The sequence below is a fragment of the Crocuta crocuta genome, unplaced genomic scaffold, assembly GCF_008692635.1.
Source record: "Crocuta crocuta isolate KB4526 unplaced genomic scaffold, BGI_CrCroc_1.0 scaffold688, whole genome shotgun sequence".
In the NCBI taxonomy this organism is placed as follows: domain Eukaryota; kingdom Metazoa; phylum Chordata; class Mammalia; order Carnivora; family Hyaenidae; genus Crocuta; species Crocuta crocuta.
The window spans coordinates 558,146-575,985 of record NW_027530550.1 but is presented as its reverse complement, the minus strand read 5'-3'; the positions used below and the strand labels follow the sequence as shown (position 1 = coordinate 575,985).

General features: G+C 36.4%; 1 protein-coding gene and 1 long non-coding RNA gene across 3 annotated transcripts in view; one reads left to right on the top strand and one right to left on the bottom strand.

Annotated features, from left to right (window-relative positions):
* LOC144234531 (uncharacterized) overlaps positions 1-17,840 on the top strand; it is a 105,798-nt gene that overhangs the window by 49,488 nt on the left and 38,470 nt on the right. Inside the window, exon 3 of the long non-coding RNA XR_013336006.1 lies at positions 15,794-15,916. This is a non-coding gene — a long non-coding RNA (uncharacterized LOC144234531). The remainder of the gene's footprint in view (positions 1-15,793; positions 15,917-17,840) is intronic.
* Positions 13,318-17,840, bottom strand: part of CDH8 (cadherin 8) — a 345,469-nt gene continuing 340,946 nt past the window's right edge. The window contains exons 10-12 of one of the 2 annotated variants that reach the window (XR_013336005.1): positions 16,747-16,998; positions 14,333-15,347; positions 13,318-13,532 (exon numbers count right to left, since the gene is read on the bottom strand). Coding sequence is in view for 1 of the 2 variants with exons in the window: in XM_077767844.1 (XP_077623970.1) it covers positions 14,854-15,347; positions 16,747-16,998 (746 nt within the window). In the remaining variant the exon portion in view is untranslated. Of the gene's footprint in view, positions 15,348-16,746; positions 16,999-17,840 lie in introns of both variants that reach the window. The other variant, XM_077767844.1, reaches the window with a different exon arrangement.

Here is a 17,840-nt window from a genome sequence, read left to right as displayed (position 1 = left end):
GGAGCAGCATGGAAATTCTATGCTTCTTTCACCCATGAAATGGAGCTAGATCAGCACCAAACCATTTTGCATACCTAGAAAATGTATCTGAGGATTAACACAGTAATCTGCAGAACTCAACAGGTGCATGGCACAGGGAGGTGAACTGGGGGAGAGAGAAGTCGAGGAGGGTAGGGAGCTGTTTTTGCAAATAGAGGACAGAGAAGGGGGGGATACAGAAACATACTCCCCCAAAAAGTAGCTGGAGAGAAAGAGAAAGAGTGGAAACACCCACAAGTGACTGAACAAGAAAGAGAGAAAGGAGACAGGAGAGGGTTTCAATAACACTGTGTCTCTATAAACAGGGGAGCACAGAGTCAAATTCCAGAACTCAATACCTGGTGATGCTCTGGTGAGAAGGATGAAAACCCAGGAGGAGACAGCAAGATCCGAGGGTTCTGAAGACTACATGGGGGAAGTAGATATCCTGCTATGAGGGCATTTGGTAGATGGCTTCCCCACAGGCAAAGGTCTGAGCAGACCCTACAGACTGGCCATGTTTGCTGGCATTGGAACAAAGATGCCACAGTGTAGCAAAACCTGGTGCCAGTTGTGTTGTGATTTGTCATAATTTCTGAACCTCTGCTGCCACGCAATTGCATGAACTTTAGCTGGAGCAAGCTGGCACTGGGCCACAATCTTTGAGTCTCTGTGGCATTGCAATTGTAGGAACATTCCCAGAAGTAGGTCAGCACCTGGCCATTGCATAAGCCTCCCCTAGAGGGTCAGGTTGGGTCCAAGCTTCAGGGTGCTCAGAAGTGAGGGGTTTGGAAATACAGCACCATATGAGATAAAATTCAGGAGGGAGGTGCCACCTGAAGGCTGATGGCTTAGACACAAATAGTGTAGAAGCGGGGAGTGGACAGAGCCAGAAACAGAGATGTGCTTGGATGAACGTTGGTGAGAGGACACATCTGGTGCTAGAGACTGGAAAGCTGGGTGATGCCATTTTCGCCTCTCCTGCATATTCACATAAACACATACATGCACCAAACGGATCCACCCCACTAAAGTAAGCAGCACCACCTAGTAGAAATTGGAGCCTTACACCAAACCCTATCCAACTGTGCCAAACAAGTCCTAGAGGAACACCATAATTCTTACTGTCCGCTTAGTGTACAGACTATAAAGTGCTTCATAGTTTGACTTCTCAGGGAAACTGGATATAATTCCACTCAAATTTCATTCTGTTCACTGGTCCATGTATTCATTTTTTTCTTTTTTTTCCTTTTCTTATTCTCGGATACAGAAAAAATATTTTTATTTTGCGGTTTTTATGTTTTTTTAATTTTTTACTTTTTATTTTTTACTTTATATCATTTTATTTTATACAATTATTGTTAAATTTTTAAATGTTTTTCTACTTTTTTTTCTTTTGTTTTCTTCCCCTTTTTGCTCTATTCTGTCAAGCTTATCTCAACAACCAGACAAAAACACACCTAGGATATTGCTTCCATTATTCGATTTTTTTGTGTTGTTTTTAGTTTTTAAATTTTTATTTTATTCTGTTTCTTCCTCCAAAATTAAGAAATGTAGGAATTCACTTCAAAAGAAAGAACAGACAGAAATAATAGCCAGGGACTTAATAAGCACAGACGTAAGCTAGATGTCAGAATTGAAATTTAGAATTGCAATAATAAGAATACTACCTGGGGTGTAAAAATGCATAGAATCCCTTTCTCTGGAGATAAAGGAAGTAAAATCTAGTGAGGTCAAAATTTAAAATGTAATAACTGAGATGCAATCTTGAATGGATGCCACAGTGGCAAAGATGGATGAAGCAGAGCAGGAATCAGCCATATAGATAATAAAATTATGAAAAATAATGAAGCAGAAAAAAGAGGGAAAGTAAGGAAAAAGTATGATATAAGAATTAGATAACTTAGTCACTCACTACAAAGGAATAACATCTGAATCATAGAAGTTCACAAGAAAACCATTAGAAAACATTTGGAAAGACAATGCATATTTGGAGATTAAAGAATATCTTACTAAAGGATGAATGGGTTAACCTAGAAGCTAAAGAGGAAATTATAAAGTACATGGAAGCCAATGAAAATGATAACACCACAGCCCAAAACCTCTGGGATGCAGCAAAGACATGAGGAAAGTATATAGCAATCCAGGCTTTCCTCAAAAAGGAAGAGAGTTCTCAAATATACAACATAAACTTACACCTTAATGAGCTAAAAAAAGAACAGGAAATTAAACCCCAAACCAACAGAAGATGGGAAATAATAATGATTAGAGCAGAAATCAATGCTATCAAAATAAAAATTTAAAAAGAATCTAAACAAATCAATGAAACTAGGAGCTGGTTCTATGAAAGAATTAATGAAATTGATAAACCTGTAGCCAATTTGATCTAAAAGAAAAAGGAATGGACCCAAATAAATGAAATCAAGAATGAAAGAGGAGTCATGTGCCTGATTGGCTCAGTCAGTTGAGCATCCAACAAGGCATTAAGGAAGGGGCATTGTGGAAGACGCTTGTGGGGTTGAGCATTGGGTGTTATATGTAGGGGGTTAATCACTGGATTGTACTCCTGAAATCATATTTGCACTGTATGCTAAGTAACTTGGATGTAAAGTAAAAATAAATTTTAAAAAAAGCATTTAGTATTTAAAAAATGAAGAATAGGTGCCAGATGAGCTCAGAAGACAGAAAGATCACTATATAATGATCTCAGTGAAAGTATAAAAAAAAATGTACTAAACATTTAAGTTTTAAACTTGATCACCTTATATTAAATAAAATTTAAATGGCTTGATTTAAAAAATTATATTTGACCATATGCTTCCACTTTGTGAAAATCCTGCTTATCTATTGATTTGAATTATAATACTCATATTCTATTACACCACATGCATATATCTGGAAAGATGAAGTTGGTGTTTTAGTAAAAAAGAAAACATATGTGTATATACCATATATCTACCATATATATATTTACATTTGAGAAATCTTGGAATAAACAAATTAAGAAGTTTTCATTGCAGTCAGATTTCTAAGAGTCTTTAGTTTGTAAATGTGGATGGAGACCTCTAAGAGGGGAATTGGGTAGTCTGGGCATTTCACCAAATATGAAATATATTTGAAAATCTGCCTTTTAGTCAGAATACTTATTAAAATCCTATGGGTAGGTAATCCTGTTCTGTATAACAAATGGCATAGATGGGAGCCTCCATGTTGGTCTAGACTCCTTAGCATGTATGAACTTCCATAACCAGACCACACCTTACCCTCTTTGTAATGCTCCCTCTCCTCCACCCAGCCCTACATCCAAGACATATTTCATTTGTTGTTTTCCTTAAAAACACTTATATTTGTTTTATTTTATTTTTATTTATGTATTCACTTACTTCTATGGACCTCAAGTAAAAGCTGTTGGGCCATTCTCTCTTCTCATATAATGCAATAATAATAAATAGCCTTATAAAATGTATATTTGTGCAACTGCATTTTCAGTTAATACAGATGTTACTTTACCAGAAATTTCATTTTGGATTCTGTTTTTACCCTTGACATTGTTTCAAAGTGGATATATGTTGGCTCATGTGCATTTATATTATTACTTCTAAATGCTCCATAGTAGCTCTTAGAATTTATTAAGTAGTCATAAATAATATTCATTCTCCTTTTATAGATGAGTACAGTGTCTCCAACATCTTGCTTAAAAAAACATAATAACATAAGCAATAATATCAGGTATATTGACTTACCTTGGTATGTTGTTGCTGGATCACAAGATAGATGCAGTCTATAAAGCTTCTCACTTTCAATATTTTCACCAGCTTTTTGCTGTATCCACCTTTTGAGACCTTATGAATTTATAGTAATAGCTTAGTATTTATAATAGCTTACTGTTTCTGCACCTGAAGCAGGAATGCCATAGTGTTTTCGTTTTTGTTCTTGTTCTTTTTGCTTTTTATTGTTTTCTTGTTTTATTTTTACAGCTTGGTAGCAAGTCCTTATTTGGTAGTGTGAGAAATACACTAGTGTTATGACAATTATTTTATATTAAATAATGGAGCTCAGTAAATACTAAAATTGAATTTGAAAAAGAAAATGTGTTGAATTGATCTAAAAATTCTGCTCTATTTTGATCAATGTAATAGTAATTATAGTTTTATAAAATAATTGACATTTTAACATTTTAAGTTTTTATCATAAATTTAGTTATGCTGGTAAACTGCTTAGTATTTTTTAAAATTTATTTATGTGTTTTGAGAGAGAGAGAGAACATATGCTCATTCACGAGGGAAGGGGAGAGAGAGAGAGAGAGAGAGAAAGAGAGAACCCCAAGCTGACAGCACAGAGCCCCATGTGTGGCCAGAATTCACAAACCATGAGATCACAACCTGAGCCAAAATCAAGAGCTGGCTGCTGAACTGACTGAGGCACCCCATACCTCTGCTTAGTATTAATAGTTTGCTTATTCTGTTAAATTTTCTATGTTTATGGCAATGACATCTGCAAATATTGACACTTTTTGTCTTTTCCCTATAAATCTTTTTTTTTCAAGGTTTTAGTATTTTTTTTTTAAGTAATCCCTACACCAAACATGAGGCTCGAATTGATAACCCTGAGATCAAGAGTCACGTGCTCTTCTGAGCCAGCCAGGTGCCCCTCCCTATAATAATGGTTTGGGTTTTTTTTTTTTTTAAATGTTTATTTATTTCTAGGAGACAGAGAGAGAGACAGCGTGAGCAGGGGAGGGTCAGAGAGAGAGGGAGTCACAGACTGAAACAGGCTCCAGGCTCTGAGCTGGCAGTCAGCACAGAGCCTGACGCAGGGCTCGAACCCACGAACCATGAGATCATGACCTAAGCGAAAGTCGGACGCTTAACCAACTAAGCCACCCAGGCACCCCTGGTTTTGTTTTTTTTAATTAAAAATTTTTTTTTTAATTAGAGAGAGATAGAGAGAAATTACAAGTGGGAGAGGTACAAAGGGACATAGAGAGTGAAAATCTCAAGCAGGCTCCTTGTTCAGCCCAGGGTCTGATGTGGGGCCAGATCCTACAACCCTGGGATGATGTCCTGAGCTGAAATTGAGTCATGTCTTCAGCTGCCAGAGCCACTCACACACCCCCACCACACAAATCTTATATCTTTGTATATGTTTTGCTTTTCCTTGTCTAATGGTGGTAGCCAGGCCTTCCAATATTATATTGAACCAGAGTAGTGAGGACAACCATTCTGTTTGTATTTCCGTTTAAGGGAATATACCTTTTAAACTCTTTATTAACTATTTCAATAGTTATTGAATTGGGATAGATTACCATTTATTAACTTAATAAGCATCTGTACTTATTAGTTTCTCTTTATTGTTTTTTTTTTAAATATTAAATGGGTTATGAACTTGGACTTTTTTTATTCATCTATTGAAATCTTCAGTGATATTTTGTCTTTGACAGTCAAATAACATTAAGTTATATTCTTGGGATGAACCACACTAAGAAGTATTACTTATTAATACACTATTAGATTCCACTGATATTTCTATAAGGAAAATAGATCTAAATAGATCTTTTAATTCTTGGTTTATCTCTGCCAAGTTTAAAGATACACTGTCTTCTCTAGGCTCTTGCTTTATACTTGTGATATGATCTGTGTCTACTTGTCCCATCTCTAACCATACTGACTAACCCAAATAACTTGTTCTCTGTGGCATAGTTCAATAAATATTTTTCTACCTTTCTTTTCCTGAAGTCACAAATCATTAATTATTTTCACTTCGTATTCTTATAGCAATTTGAAAGTAAAAAAACCTATATGTCAAAACACAATGCTATGATTTAGAAAAGAAAAAAAAAACTGTCATGTTAATGCAGAAGACTAGAAAGTCCCAAGGAGAGGGATTGAATCTTACCATCTTTGGCCAACTCTTATGACATCTAGTATAGGGCTTATAACGTAATAAGAGGATAACAAGGAAGGCACATCCTTTTAAATTTGTTTGCTTGTATAAGAATTTCTTATGTTTATTTTATATACGATGTTTCCCTCCAGACTGATACCACTTTAATTCTATACACCCAGCATTTATTAAATGCCAAGCTCCTCAACTTACAGACAATGTTTATGCATACACTTACAAATGTCATTGCCCCCATTTTAAGGTAATGATAAGCATTTCAAACTGTCATTTGAGAAACATATCTGGGGGCACCTGGGTGGCTCAGCCCATTGAGCAGCAGACTTCTGTTCATGTTATGATCTTATGGTTCCTGATATCATGGTTTGTGAGTTTGAGCCCCTCATCAGGCTCACTGCTGTCAGCACAGAGCCTGCTTCAGGTCCTCTGTCCTCCTCTCTCCCTGCTCCTCCCCTGCTCATGTTCTCTCTCTCAAAAATAAATAAACATTTGGGGTGCCTGGGTGGCTCAGTCAGTTGAGCGTCCAACTTTGGCTTAGGTCATGATCTCAGGGTTTGTGGGTTCAAGGCCCATGTCGGGCTTTGTGCTGACAGCTAGCTCAGAGCCTGGAGCCTGCTTCAGATTCTGTATCTCCCTCTCTCTCTGACCCTCCCCTGCTCACACTGTCTTTCTCTCTCTCAGAAATAAATAAAAACACATTAATAAAACGTTGTTTAAATATACATTAAAAAACAAGAAACATAAGTGAATCCATCTTACTGCAGCCAAGAATAAACTAACTAATATGGAGTCTTTATTTTTCCTATTTCTAGAAAGATAAAAAAAAAAAAATCAGTGTGGCTAGATTTTTTTTTCTGCCTGAGGCTGATTATGTCACTTGTGTGCTTTATTGATTCAGGTATTGATATATAGAAGAATCAGAATGTAGTAACATTTTCTAGAAGTCCTTTATGCACATCATCAGGGAAATTCTAAGTGACTCTGGTTTCTGTTATCGATTCTGTTGTGGGTCATTAGAGGAGTCAGGATGTCTGTCTTTAATAACCAGAACCTCTCCTAGTCACCCCAATTGCTATAAATGGCCCTACTAATCACATAGTTATTCAAGTCAAAAACTCTAGGGATCACTCTTATATCCATCTTTCCTTCACCTTACACATCCAATGCGGTTGCCAATACTTCCAGTTTTATATCCCAAATATGTCTGGACTCTATTTCTTCCATTTCTAATACCACCTCAGTAATCAAAACCAAAATAAGCTCTTGCGTGGGCTCCTGCCACAATCTTCTATCTGGGTTTCCTGCTTTCATCCTTGTCTCCTAAAATCCCTTTCATTTGAGAACCAGAGTGAACTTTTTAAATATATAATCCAGAATATACCATCCCTTTGCTTTTAGATCCTTTCACCTCTTCTTCAACAGACATGAAGTAAACCTGAGCTGCTTCTCTGGTTGACGAGAATGTGCATACCATGGTCGCTGACTACTTTTCCTCATCATATTGTGCCACTTCCACCCTCATCCACTATGATCTATGCCTCTTTTTCATTTCTTGTATATGTTATTTCTTGTATATGGTTTAGCACAGCACAACAATGAACATAAGCTTTTCCATTGCTATTATCTTGGCAACTTCACATGACAACTCAAAGATTACCCTGTCCACTCCATGTAAAATATTTAATTTCCTGTCCACTTTGTGCTCTATCATATCTTCTTCTCTTTCACTTTTTTATTTCTACCCATTTATATTTCTCTTATTTCACCAAATCTTTGAAGAAATAGACCTTCCTGTCCTGTTGAGTGCTATATTCCCAACACTCAGATTTCTGGGAAATCCTAAGCAAATATTTATTAAATAAGTAAGGGTATTGGAAGTTTTGTCACATGGAGAATTCATATGGTAAAAAGCATTAACAGTAAAGTTGAGAGATTTTCTACCCCAGCAGTCATTACTTACTGATACTCACTCTCACCAAGATTCACTCTAACATATCCTCTAGCAGAATGCTATGCCTTGGTAGGGTTAGATTATTACTTCTCTATCTTTTCATAAAACTATCTGTTCATAAGCACCTTTTTCATAGCAGAGAGAAATCTAATGATTTATCACTTATTTGCATCTATAATTTATCCACTTAGACTCTGTGTCTTGGAAAGACAAGAGTTTCCTTATCATAGCACATATTTTGTAGAAAATAAATTTAGAAAATTTTAGAAAGGTATCTTTTTTAGTTTCTTTGCAGTATGATTATTTATAGTTCTGTCCTTGAGCCTAGATAATCCGTTCACTTTTGCAACAATTAGGTTTCATAAATACAGAATTGTTCTCAGAATTTAGAGGTTGAATTAAGGGAGAAAAATAGAAAAGGATTAAGTGAAGTTGTAGTTAGGAATGCATATATTAGGAAGAGAGAATTATCCCACTAACTCCTAAATTTTTGTATTCAATTGGAATGTAAGTTTTTAGAATCTAGCTCATATTTGTAAAGAGTCATAGGATGGCCCTGGATATCTTTGCATGTACAGAGGGGAGCCAAAGCAATTAAAATTTACCTTCAGTGATCTCTCATTTTCTTTAGTTATATGGTCTCTAGTTTCATTGAAGCCTTTGTTTTCTACAGTTTTTCTCCTCAGCATCCTGTGCTATTCCTTCTGACAACTCTCCTTCTGTCATTCGTGCATAATAATAGAGATAACTGTTATCTATTCATAAAGGTACCTATCTGCAAGAGATAGTACTTATACTCAGGACGTGTGTCAGATGAAGGCAGGTAACTCAAGCTGGAAGAGGAATGTCCCAGACATTGATTCTTCGAGCAAATGTCTATTAGCCTTGTGAGCTAAGTGAAACTGACAAAGTTTTGGGGGGAGTGTGCATATACACAAAAACACAACTTCACAATCCTCGTAATGAATTAGAAGACCAGAGTTCAATTCTGGTCTCTCTTACTTCTTATGTTTAACTCCAAAAAATTCCTGAAGACGTCTCTGAACCTCATTTTTTTTTCTCATGGACAAAACATGCTGCAATTTAGGCAAACCTAAAGCATCCTTTGAGCACCCATTGTTTTGGTCTTTCTGAAGGTCCAAAAGTTGTCATTAATCTGTAACTATAATCTTTTTATAATGCCCCCCTCTTAGTTTTGGATGTTTGAAAAGCTGTGATTTCTGTTCCACCGATTCTTTCATTCCCATCTTCTTTGAAAACTTCTCTATGACAAATTCCTGAGTGTTCTCACTTAGAGTTACTTAGTTTTCCCTCACTTCTTCCATTTAACTGTACATAACTTAGATTCTCTTTCTTATCATTACAATCTTTCCATTATAATTAGAGTGTTGTTTAATTGAAAGTTATGAGCTTTAATGTCAGACCAACCTAAGCTTAAACCTAGACTCAAAATACTATTTTCAGAATGATAGAGAAAGAAAGTCTCAACAGTTAGGTTAGAAGCGATTCACTAGCTCTACTTTATAAATAGGAGAATCAGTTTAGAGATGCCATCTCATTTAATCTTGCTTGATCAAATATACAACCAATTTCCTGAGATGGGTGCTGTTCAGTACACATAGGAGACAAATTCTTTCCTTGAAGATACTCCATCCAGTCAGTGAGATTTTAAACTGCATGATCCCATAAATACTAGGATTGGGTCAGAAATACTAGGACTAGAATATCTTTAAAATTTTTTAATGTTTTTTAAACTTTATTTGAGAGAGAGACAGCGTGAGCAGGGGAGGGTCAGAGAGAGAGGGAGACACAGAATCTCAAATAAGCTCCAGGCTCTGAGTTGGCTGTCAGCACAGAGCCCGATGCGGGGCTCGAACCCATGAACCGTGAGGTCATGATCTGAGCTTAAGTAGGACACTTAACCAACTGAGCCACCCAGGCGCCTCTAGAATATCTTTAATATAAAGAATGTATCATATAAATGAAAAATAATATACCATGGAATATATAAATGTATGTTGACTAAGAAGAAAATAATAAAAATAAGCATCTACTTTAATGACAGAGTTTCTGTCTTCTACAATCATCAAAAGGACAATGACCACAGTGACAACAGTATGTATAACACTGTTTGGCCAACTGAGTTACTCAGCAAAAAATCTTTGTATAGCAAATAAAATAGTACTGGAATGAGGAAAATAAAAATATATTGAAAACTTATTACCTGCAAAGTACATTCCACAATTATTTTCTCTGCAAAAACAGAATAATATAGGAACCTCTAAAATACAATGTGATGTATTTCATTCTCATCCCAGGTATTATGAGGCACTATTTTGTTCTCAAACAAAAACATGCATTTAAAACTGTTTATCTTCAATCTAGTTTCTTTTGAATTCAAGTTTAGTTTCAGAAAAATAAGGAGCTACCCTTCTAGGGTTTTGATAGCATGGGATTATGGGATGAAAATTACAAATATAAGATTAACTGCAATAAACTAATTTGGCATATGTGTGTGTATAAATATAAACATATATATGTGTGTATGTAAATATATAGCATATATTTATATTTAATATATAAATATATATAGTTTTTCCATGTTGATATTCATGTTTAAATTGTGCATTTATATAGCTTTTATAGTGATGCCCACTGTTACCTTATCTTTTTGACTGACAGTGATGTGATTTCAGTTACGCTCAGCCTTTCCCACAGTGCCAGTGATGGGATTTTTTGAAATCTTATTACTGGTTGCACTGTCCTGATCTCAGATGGAACTTTCAATCAAAAAGGCAATCAGAATGTTATACATTCGTGAGATTCCCTGCAAAGCCAGTGATCGCATAATACAACTTGTTGGAAGGGCCTCCTTGCCCGTGGTCCTTATGTGGCTATAAAGAGTAATTGGCTACTTAGCTCTCAGCACCCGCTTTTCCGTCTCCAAAATACAGCACAGACCAGAAGAGTCTCAGTGTAGAATCTGGCTGCTCCTAGGAGATTTCCAACTCTCATGCAGAGACTTGTCTTACTTTAAGCATCTGATTAGGGAAACTCTCCCCAAAACATATTTGACTTTTTCTAAGCATCTAACTTTCACTGGTGATGCCAGATCTAAGTTTTATTTTCCATACACACAAGCACCTGCACATTTTTCCAAAGCATTTTCACTGTCAAGTTTATATTTCAGAAATCACAATTCTGTGCGGCAGTGTCAATACTTGAGTATAGGGGCACTTGGGTGGCTCAGTCGATTAAACATCTGACTTCGGCTCGGGTCATGATCTCGTGGTTTGTGAGTTCAAGCCCATGTCAGGCTCTGTGCTGACAGCTCAGAGCCTGGAACCTGCTTCGGATTCTTTGTTTCCTTCTCTCTATGCCCCTCCCTGCTTGTGCTCTGTCTCTCTGTCTCACAAATAAATAAACATTAAAAAAAAAAAAAGTATTTTTTAAATACTTGAGTATAATTTCTAGCATATTTTAACCATCCTATTATAAACTATGTTTAATCTTGTAACTGTACTCTTAAAATATTACTGTAAGGAGTATGCTTTTAATACTCTATGGTAAACATGAATGGATATTTAAAAGATATTTTTGTAATGTGATTTGTTGGAATAGTAGAAAGGGTTGGGGCTGAATTGATTCCCCATGGTGTCCAGTCACCCAGAGATGTGTCAGTTTCCCAGACAGGAACTTTGAATTGTGAGGTGGGCAGAGGGAGATAATTTTGTCTCGCTTGATTCCAACTCAACATTATTTGCTGTTAGGCAGAGAAACCTTGTGCAGGGGTGAGTTTTAAGAATGGAAAACAACTAATGCTTAGGACACAATAGAAACCTACAGTCACATTAAAATGCCTGTGAACTGAATCAGCATTTTATTTGAAAACTAACCACACATGTATATGAAAGACATATGTCAGTATTACTGCAACAGAAAACAATGCAGATATAAAAATACTTCCTGTGATAAAATTCAAAAAATGTATTATTTAAGGAGTTGAGCATGGAGTATTCAAATCTTGAAACAGGTTGGGAACCTCAACCTCTTGGTTGAGGAAGTCCGAATAAGTCTATTGCTAAAATACAAAGTACTTAAATTGAGGTGTGTGTGTCCGTGTGCATGCGCACACACTCCTTGGATCTTTATGTAAATTCAGGGTACTCTAAAAGTTCTATTGAACTTGTTTTTATTTACTTGATTCCATATTACGAAACCTTAAATGAGCTTTAAAAGCACAAAAATGCTAGTTTGGTGGGGGCATGGTAAATTGCCAAGATATTAATGCTTTCATTCTCCCTTCCTGGGCAAAGTAAACTTTGAGGTAAGTTTTAGGGAACTAGTATGCCAGACACCATCTCTTATCGTCCAAAACCACCATATAAACTTTATCCTATTGATTATCAAGATTATAAGATATACATTTTATATTCCTGAAGAAAAGTGTAGTTTTCCCATCAGACATGTCTGTATGTAATCTATGGCACTTCATTGAAAAGTACACTAGAGATGCGTCTGTTATACAAGAAATAAGTAAAAAGGTAATGATTTCACCTTGGTTTAGTCAGAATATTACCACTGGTTACTATTGCAACTACTATTAATAATCTACATTCACTAAGTATTTGTTTTAGAGACTGTCAAGCTGTAACATAAAGTTACTTTGGACCATTACTTTTACCTCAAGAAAAAGTGTCCAGAAACCAGAGGTGTAAGCATGAAACATGAACTGTTCTCAGGCAACAGGCACTCGCTGAGTCAACTAAGTCCCTAGATAGTTGTAAATTCCAATATTCAAACATTTTGTTTCTGTCACATTGGAGGCAGTCTTCAGGATTTGATATCTTCAGTTTTCTAGCCAAAATCATGCTCTTCCCAGGCAACCCTAAGCCAAGGACTGAAATGGCACAGGAACTAGACCCAACTATGTTTTCCCCAGTGAGAAAGCCCTCATCAAGCAGTCTTTCACTCAGAACCCATTTGGCAGAAGTTGATCAGATCTGTATTGCGATTTAGATCTCTGTTGCCAAATCCTGCTTACTGATCACCTTCCTTCTATGGGTTTTAGACCTGTACTCCTTTCTGAAGTCTTTCCCTGCTTATTCCTGCTTCTTTTCTCTTTTACTCTTAACTCTGTTCCAGCTTCTGCTGCCAGGAGGACCCAGCCCGCACAGCTGGACTAGCTTTTCGGTACACTACGTTCCTTTAATGTCCCTGTTGCTGTGTGATCATGGCCAGGTTTTTTCTCTTGCCTGCTTCTTTAGAATTAAGACTCTTACAAATAAAAGTGATAGTTGGGATGATTTAGTAGAACATTCTAGAATTCTAATTAGAGTTGATGTCTGTTAACAGGTCTTCATCTGATTAGGAAAAAAAAAGTGATGACAACAAAGGTATTTATAAAAATATATTTCACAAAGTAGGAAACAATACAGGAGTTTCTCTGAATACAATACATGAAGTAAATAAACAATATTGCATTAAAGCAAAGTAGAAAATTAAAATGATCTGCGTGTAGTACTTGATTTTTATCATACATTTTCTACTCCTAAATGGCAGGATTGTGTTACAAATTGAATATGCTCACATCTTCTAGCGCTGTCCTTTTTTGGAGTCTACGACGTTCTGTGCATCACCATGAGGATCAGGGAGAGAAGGGCTAAAAACAAAAGCAGTAAAATTATGTACAAACCAGTTTCTGCTCTAAAACAGTGGGGGCAACTTGAAGCGTGTTTACTGGGCAGGGAATTATGTAGGTATCTAAAAGTCTAGAGTTTAAATAGTCACATGAATCAGTATACTTTCAGATGTTTGTGCTTGTAGTAAAAACACCAAATACTAGGATTATGAACAAAATAGAAAACAGTCCAAAAGTTTCTCTGGGAAAATGCTGCTCCTGCCATCACCAGCCACAATAACACTTTCTACTCTAAAGAGACTCTTAGCTCCCCTTTTGATAATATTGCCTGCCATACTCATCTCATCAAAATGTACATGTATTAAACATTCATTGTATATATATATTTATATAAAACAATCTAAAGGATTATTAATGGATATAATTTAGTTTTTTCGTATAGTCCCTTAATCTATATAGATTACCAACCTTAATAAATAAAAGCATTAATGGACATCAATAAAATATTTATTTTGAGGATTAAACAAATAAATTCACGCGCTAGCAATAAAACCATCTGTCTTTATGTAGTCCGCTGTGTGATACGGTTTATCTTTGTGTCCTTGTGGAAGAAGATGAAGTGGAGGGAACGAGTAATCCTGCTTCCAGAAAACAAGCCTGTTTGAATGGGATTTCTCTCCTCCCACCACTGAGTTGGCAATCCCCACCCGGAATGGATTACGAACATGTGAATATTTTAAGGCTCGACACAATATTTAAAGATGCTATTCAGTCTCTGATGAGTGGGGCCAACAGTTATGTACAATGTGCGGTCACCGTACCGTATAATCTAGGAGGCCTCCCAAAACTCCAGAAAGTCATCACGTACAGCAGACCAAGTATTGCTTTATCATTTGTGGCGGAATCCTTATTGGTGAAGGGGAAAAAAACCATTTGCATTTATAAAAATCCTTGCAGAAGACACATATCAGCAGCACATTTCTTGCAGGTCCATTTTTCTAAGAAAGCACCTTTTAATTTTGATTTTTTCCTCTTTTTAAACCATCTATCTAAGGATTAGCCAGGATCCCAATCTTTGTCTGTGGTGGCTAGGTATATATCAAATATCCAAAGACTTCTAGACACTCCACATATTTTAATTCACACTCCACAAGATTTATAACCTCCTAACATATACTTTTTATTATTAATTTTTGGTTCAACATTGAAATGTAGTTGAGTTTATAGATGATTGGTGCTAAACTTGCCTCTAAAACAAATAGCCACATTGGTTGTATCTAAGGGGTGTGACCCTAGAATATTACAGAATGCTCAGTTCCACTGATTAATTCATAATCCACTGTCAAGTTTCTTTGTCACTTTCACCAACAGAGTAGAGTTCTCCCAGTCTCTTAAAGCGGGGACCCCAGTCACTGAGGTAGTCAAAATTCTGGTCTGAGTCTGAGGTGGTGGACTCCAAGGAGCTGAGGGAGCCAGCCACCGACCCTCGGCCTTCATAGCCATAAATCTGAATGGAGTCATATGGCGGGGCAGTTGGGTCATTATCTGCCTCATGTAGCCGCACATTTATGAATTCATCGACATCAACACCATTCGGAACAGGAGCAAGCCCTTGCCTTGGCATAAACTGCAAATCTGGTTTAATATCCTTACGGGGTAAAAATCCATTAATTCCATCTGGGTTTTGTAAAGTTGCGATATCAAAAGCCTCTGTATCTTCCTCCCCTCCTCCTTCATCATCATAACGTATGATGTTTTCTCGTACATCTTCATCATCTTTAATAATTAACGGCTCATTTTTATGCCGCCGCAGAGTTACAAACAGCACCACGATGACTGTAGGAAAAATGTGAGATAACAATTAGCTCAACATGCAGATAATTTCACAAGCAACATGTTATATATGTTACGAGAGAGTGGCATTCTTTAGAAACTTACCAGCATATAGCCTTAATACCATTCACTTGGGAATTAAGTTAAACACCTTTCTGAAGGATGGGGATTGAATTCTGAGTGAATATTATTCCACGTTGCTTCTGTTTATTAAATGGTGATGAAGTTGGGTTAAAAGAATTAATCTGCATCTATCCATGGTGAAAGCTGCATGTAAGACTGTTACGAGCTCTAGAATAAATGGCACATAATAGAAAACAGCAAAGATAAAATAATTAACTTGCTGTGGCTCTTGGGGAGGCATTTAATATCCTTTGATTCTATGTCCTTCTTCAATAAAGAAAAAGGAGCAGAGTAAATCATATCTAGTATATTTTGTGTTTTATCAGCTCTTCAAGACTCCAATCAAATAATGCTCACTCACAGATGAAGTGATATCTCAAGATGAATGTCAATCTGGCATAGACAATTTCTTATCTTCTATGAAAGCTGGGACTTCTCTATCTGGGAAAGTAAGTGTAAAGGTGGGCAAAATGAAAGCAATACATACCCAACAAGCAAAGCCAGCCAAACCAAACTAGGGTTCACAGGATAAAATATGTCTGGAAGTAATGTTAATCCAGGCAGTGGGAGAACAGAAAGGATGCGACTGGAAAAGTAGTAACTGAAATAACCTTTATTAAAGGACAGGATAAGATATAACTTTCTTCTTGTATATCTTCCTCCTCTCTAATGTCATTTTTATAATTAGAAATTTTTAATGGAAAAGTTACAAAAAATTTTCCTTCCTTTTTCAGTCTTCATTTGAATTTGATGTTAATATCAAGAAAAACATCTGAAGAACACAGTGTAATTTTGAAAAAAAAATGTTGTTGTTTGCTTGTTTGTTATCTTTTAGTCTGACCAAATGTTGTGTTTGGATGAACTTAGCAACCCAATCTATACATTGTTTAGAGAAAAGAGTATTTTGAACAAACGAGAGCCTCCCATTGTGATAAACTGGTGTACATCAGATCTTCAGGCCTTCTTGTATAGTAGATGCTGTTGTAACCATATAAAGATCCGTCCCCACTTCCACCACCATTAGAATTAGCCTATCTTTTTGCTGGTGATGGGATTGAAAAAGGCACTGAATTGTCTTCTCCAATTGGACATTGGTTATCCTGGCACTTTTCTTCCTTCACCCCTACTTGGTAACTTCAACGCTTGGAGAAGAGCAAGAAAGTTCCTTCTCCCCAAAAGAATGCTGATACCTGACTGGGGTTTGGGTTTGCTCTCCTTATTTACAGTCATTTATGAACCAGAAAAATGGTGACCATTAAGCTATGAAGGAAATACGTACCTAGCAGCAAAATGATGCATGCTAATATGGCAATTAAGGCGCCCATACTGAGTCCAATCGGAAGGACATAAGCTTCAACATTACAAGACTGGACAACACCATCACTGCTGCAGCCACAGACCCGGATGGTCAGGGTGCTAGTGCTGCTCAGAGGAGGATTCCCACTATCACTGATTATGATTGGTAAAAGATAGACTTCTTGCTTCTGGCGGTTGAATCCATTGTGCTTTGCCAAAATGCTGAGGGAATTATCTGGAAAAAGTGAAAATTACAATAGTTTGCATCATTTCCAAATGGCTGCCCAACAACACTTTTTTTTTCTAGTTCATAAATCCTCTGCAAAACTCAAGACAATCCCAACTCCACTAGACCACTTAGATTCTTTCCCTCTCCTCCCAGCCCACTTCCCCGATTGGCATGGACCAAAACATCCATGCTCTAGCAGGTTTAATAAATGAACAAATGACATTTTACCATCACTTTGTAAATGCAAAGTATTTCTTTTATAAAAATAGTCTTCAAGTGTCCTTTCAGAAGACACAAAATAACCCATGTTTCCATAAATAAGTTCAATGTTTTTCCTCATTTATCCTGATAATACAAAATTGGCTGAACAGAATTTGACCATATTTGAAAGGCATGTTTGAGAAGCTCCACATTGAAAGATAGATTATATGACAATATGGCATATAAAATAACACATTTTGTTGCCTCTCACAGGTAACCTAAAAAGAGTCACTCATGCCCTTGAGCATTTAAATTAACAAAAGTCCCATTTACTGCCAATTGGAGGAGATATGCCACATATATTAAAATTCTGTAGAGAAGACCTATAGTGGTTACACAAAAAAGAATAAAAGTCATAGGAGTGGATGCTTCATTTTACATGTATCAGTCAATTATATGGAGAGATATATTGGTTATCTAGAGCAACATTTCAAGACATTAAGACATACCGAAGGGGACATTTCAGCTTAGGGTAAAACTTGTCAGTGAAGAGTAATTCAACCCATGCTAGCCCTATGGTTCTCAAAATTTCACCCCTCAAAATAAATTTCCATGGTCATTCATGCCTAGCTTATCAACTGTAGTCA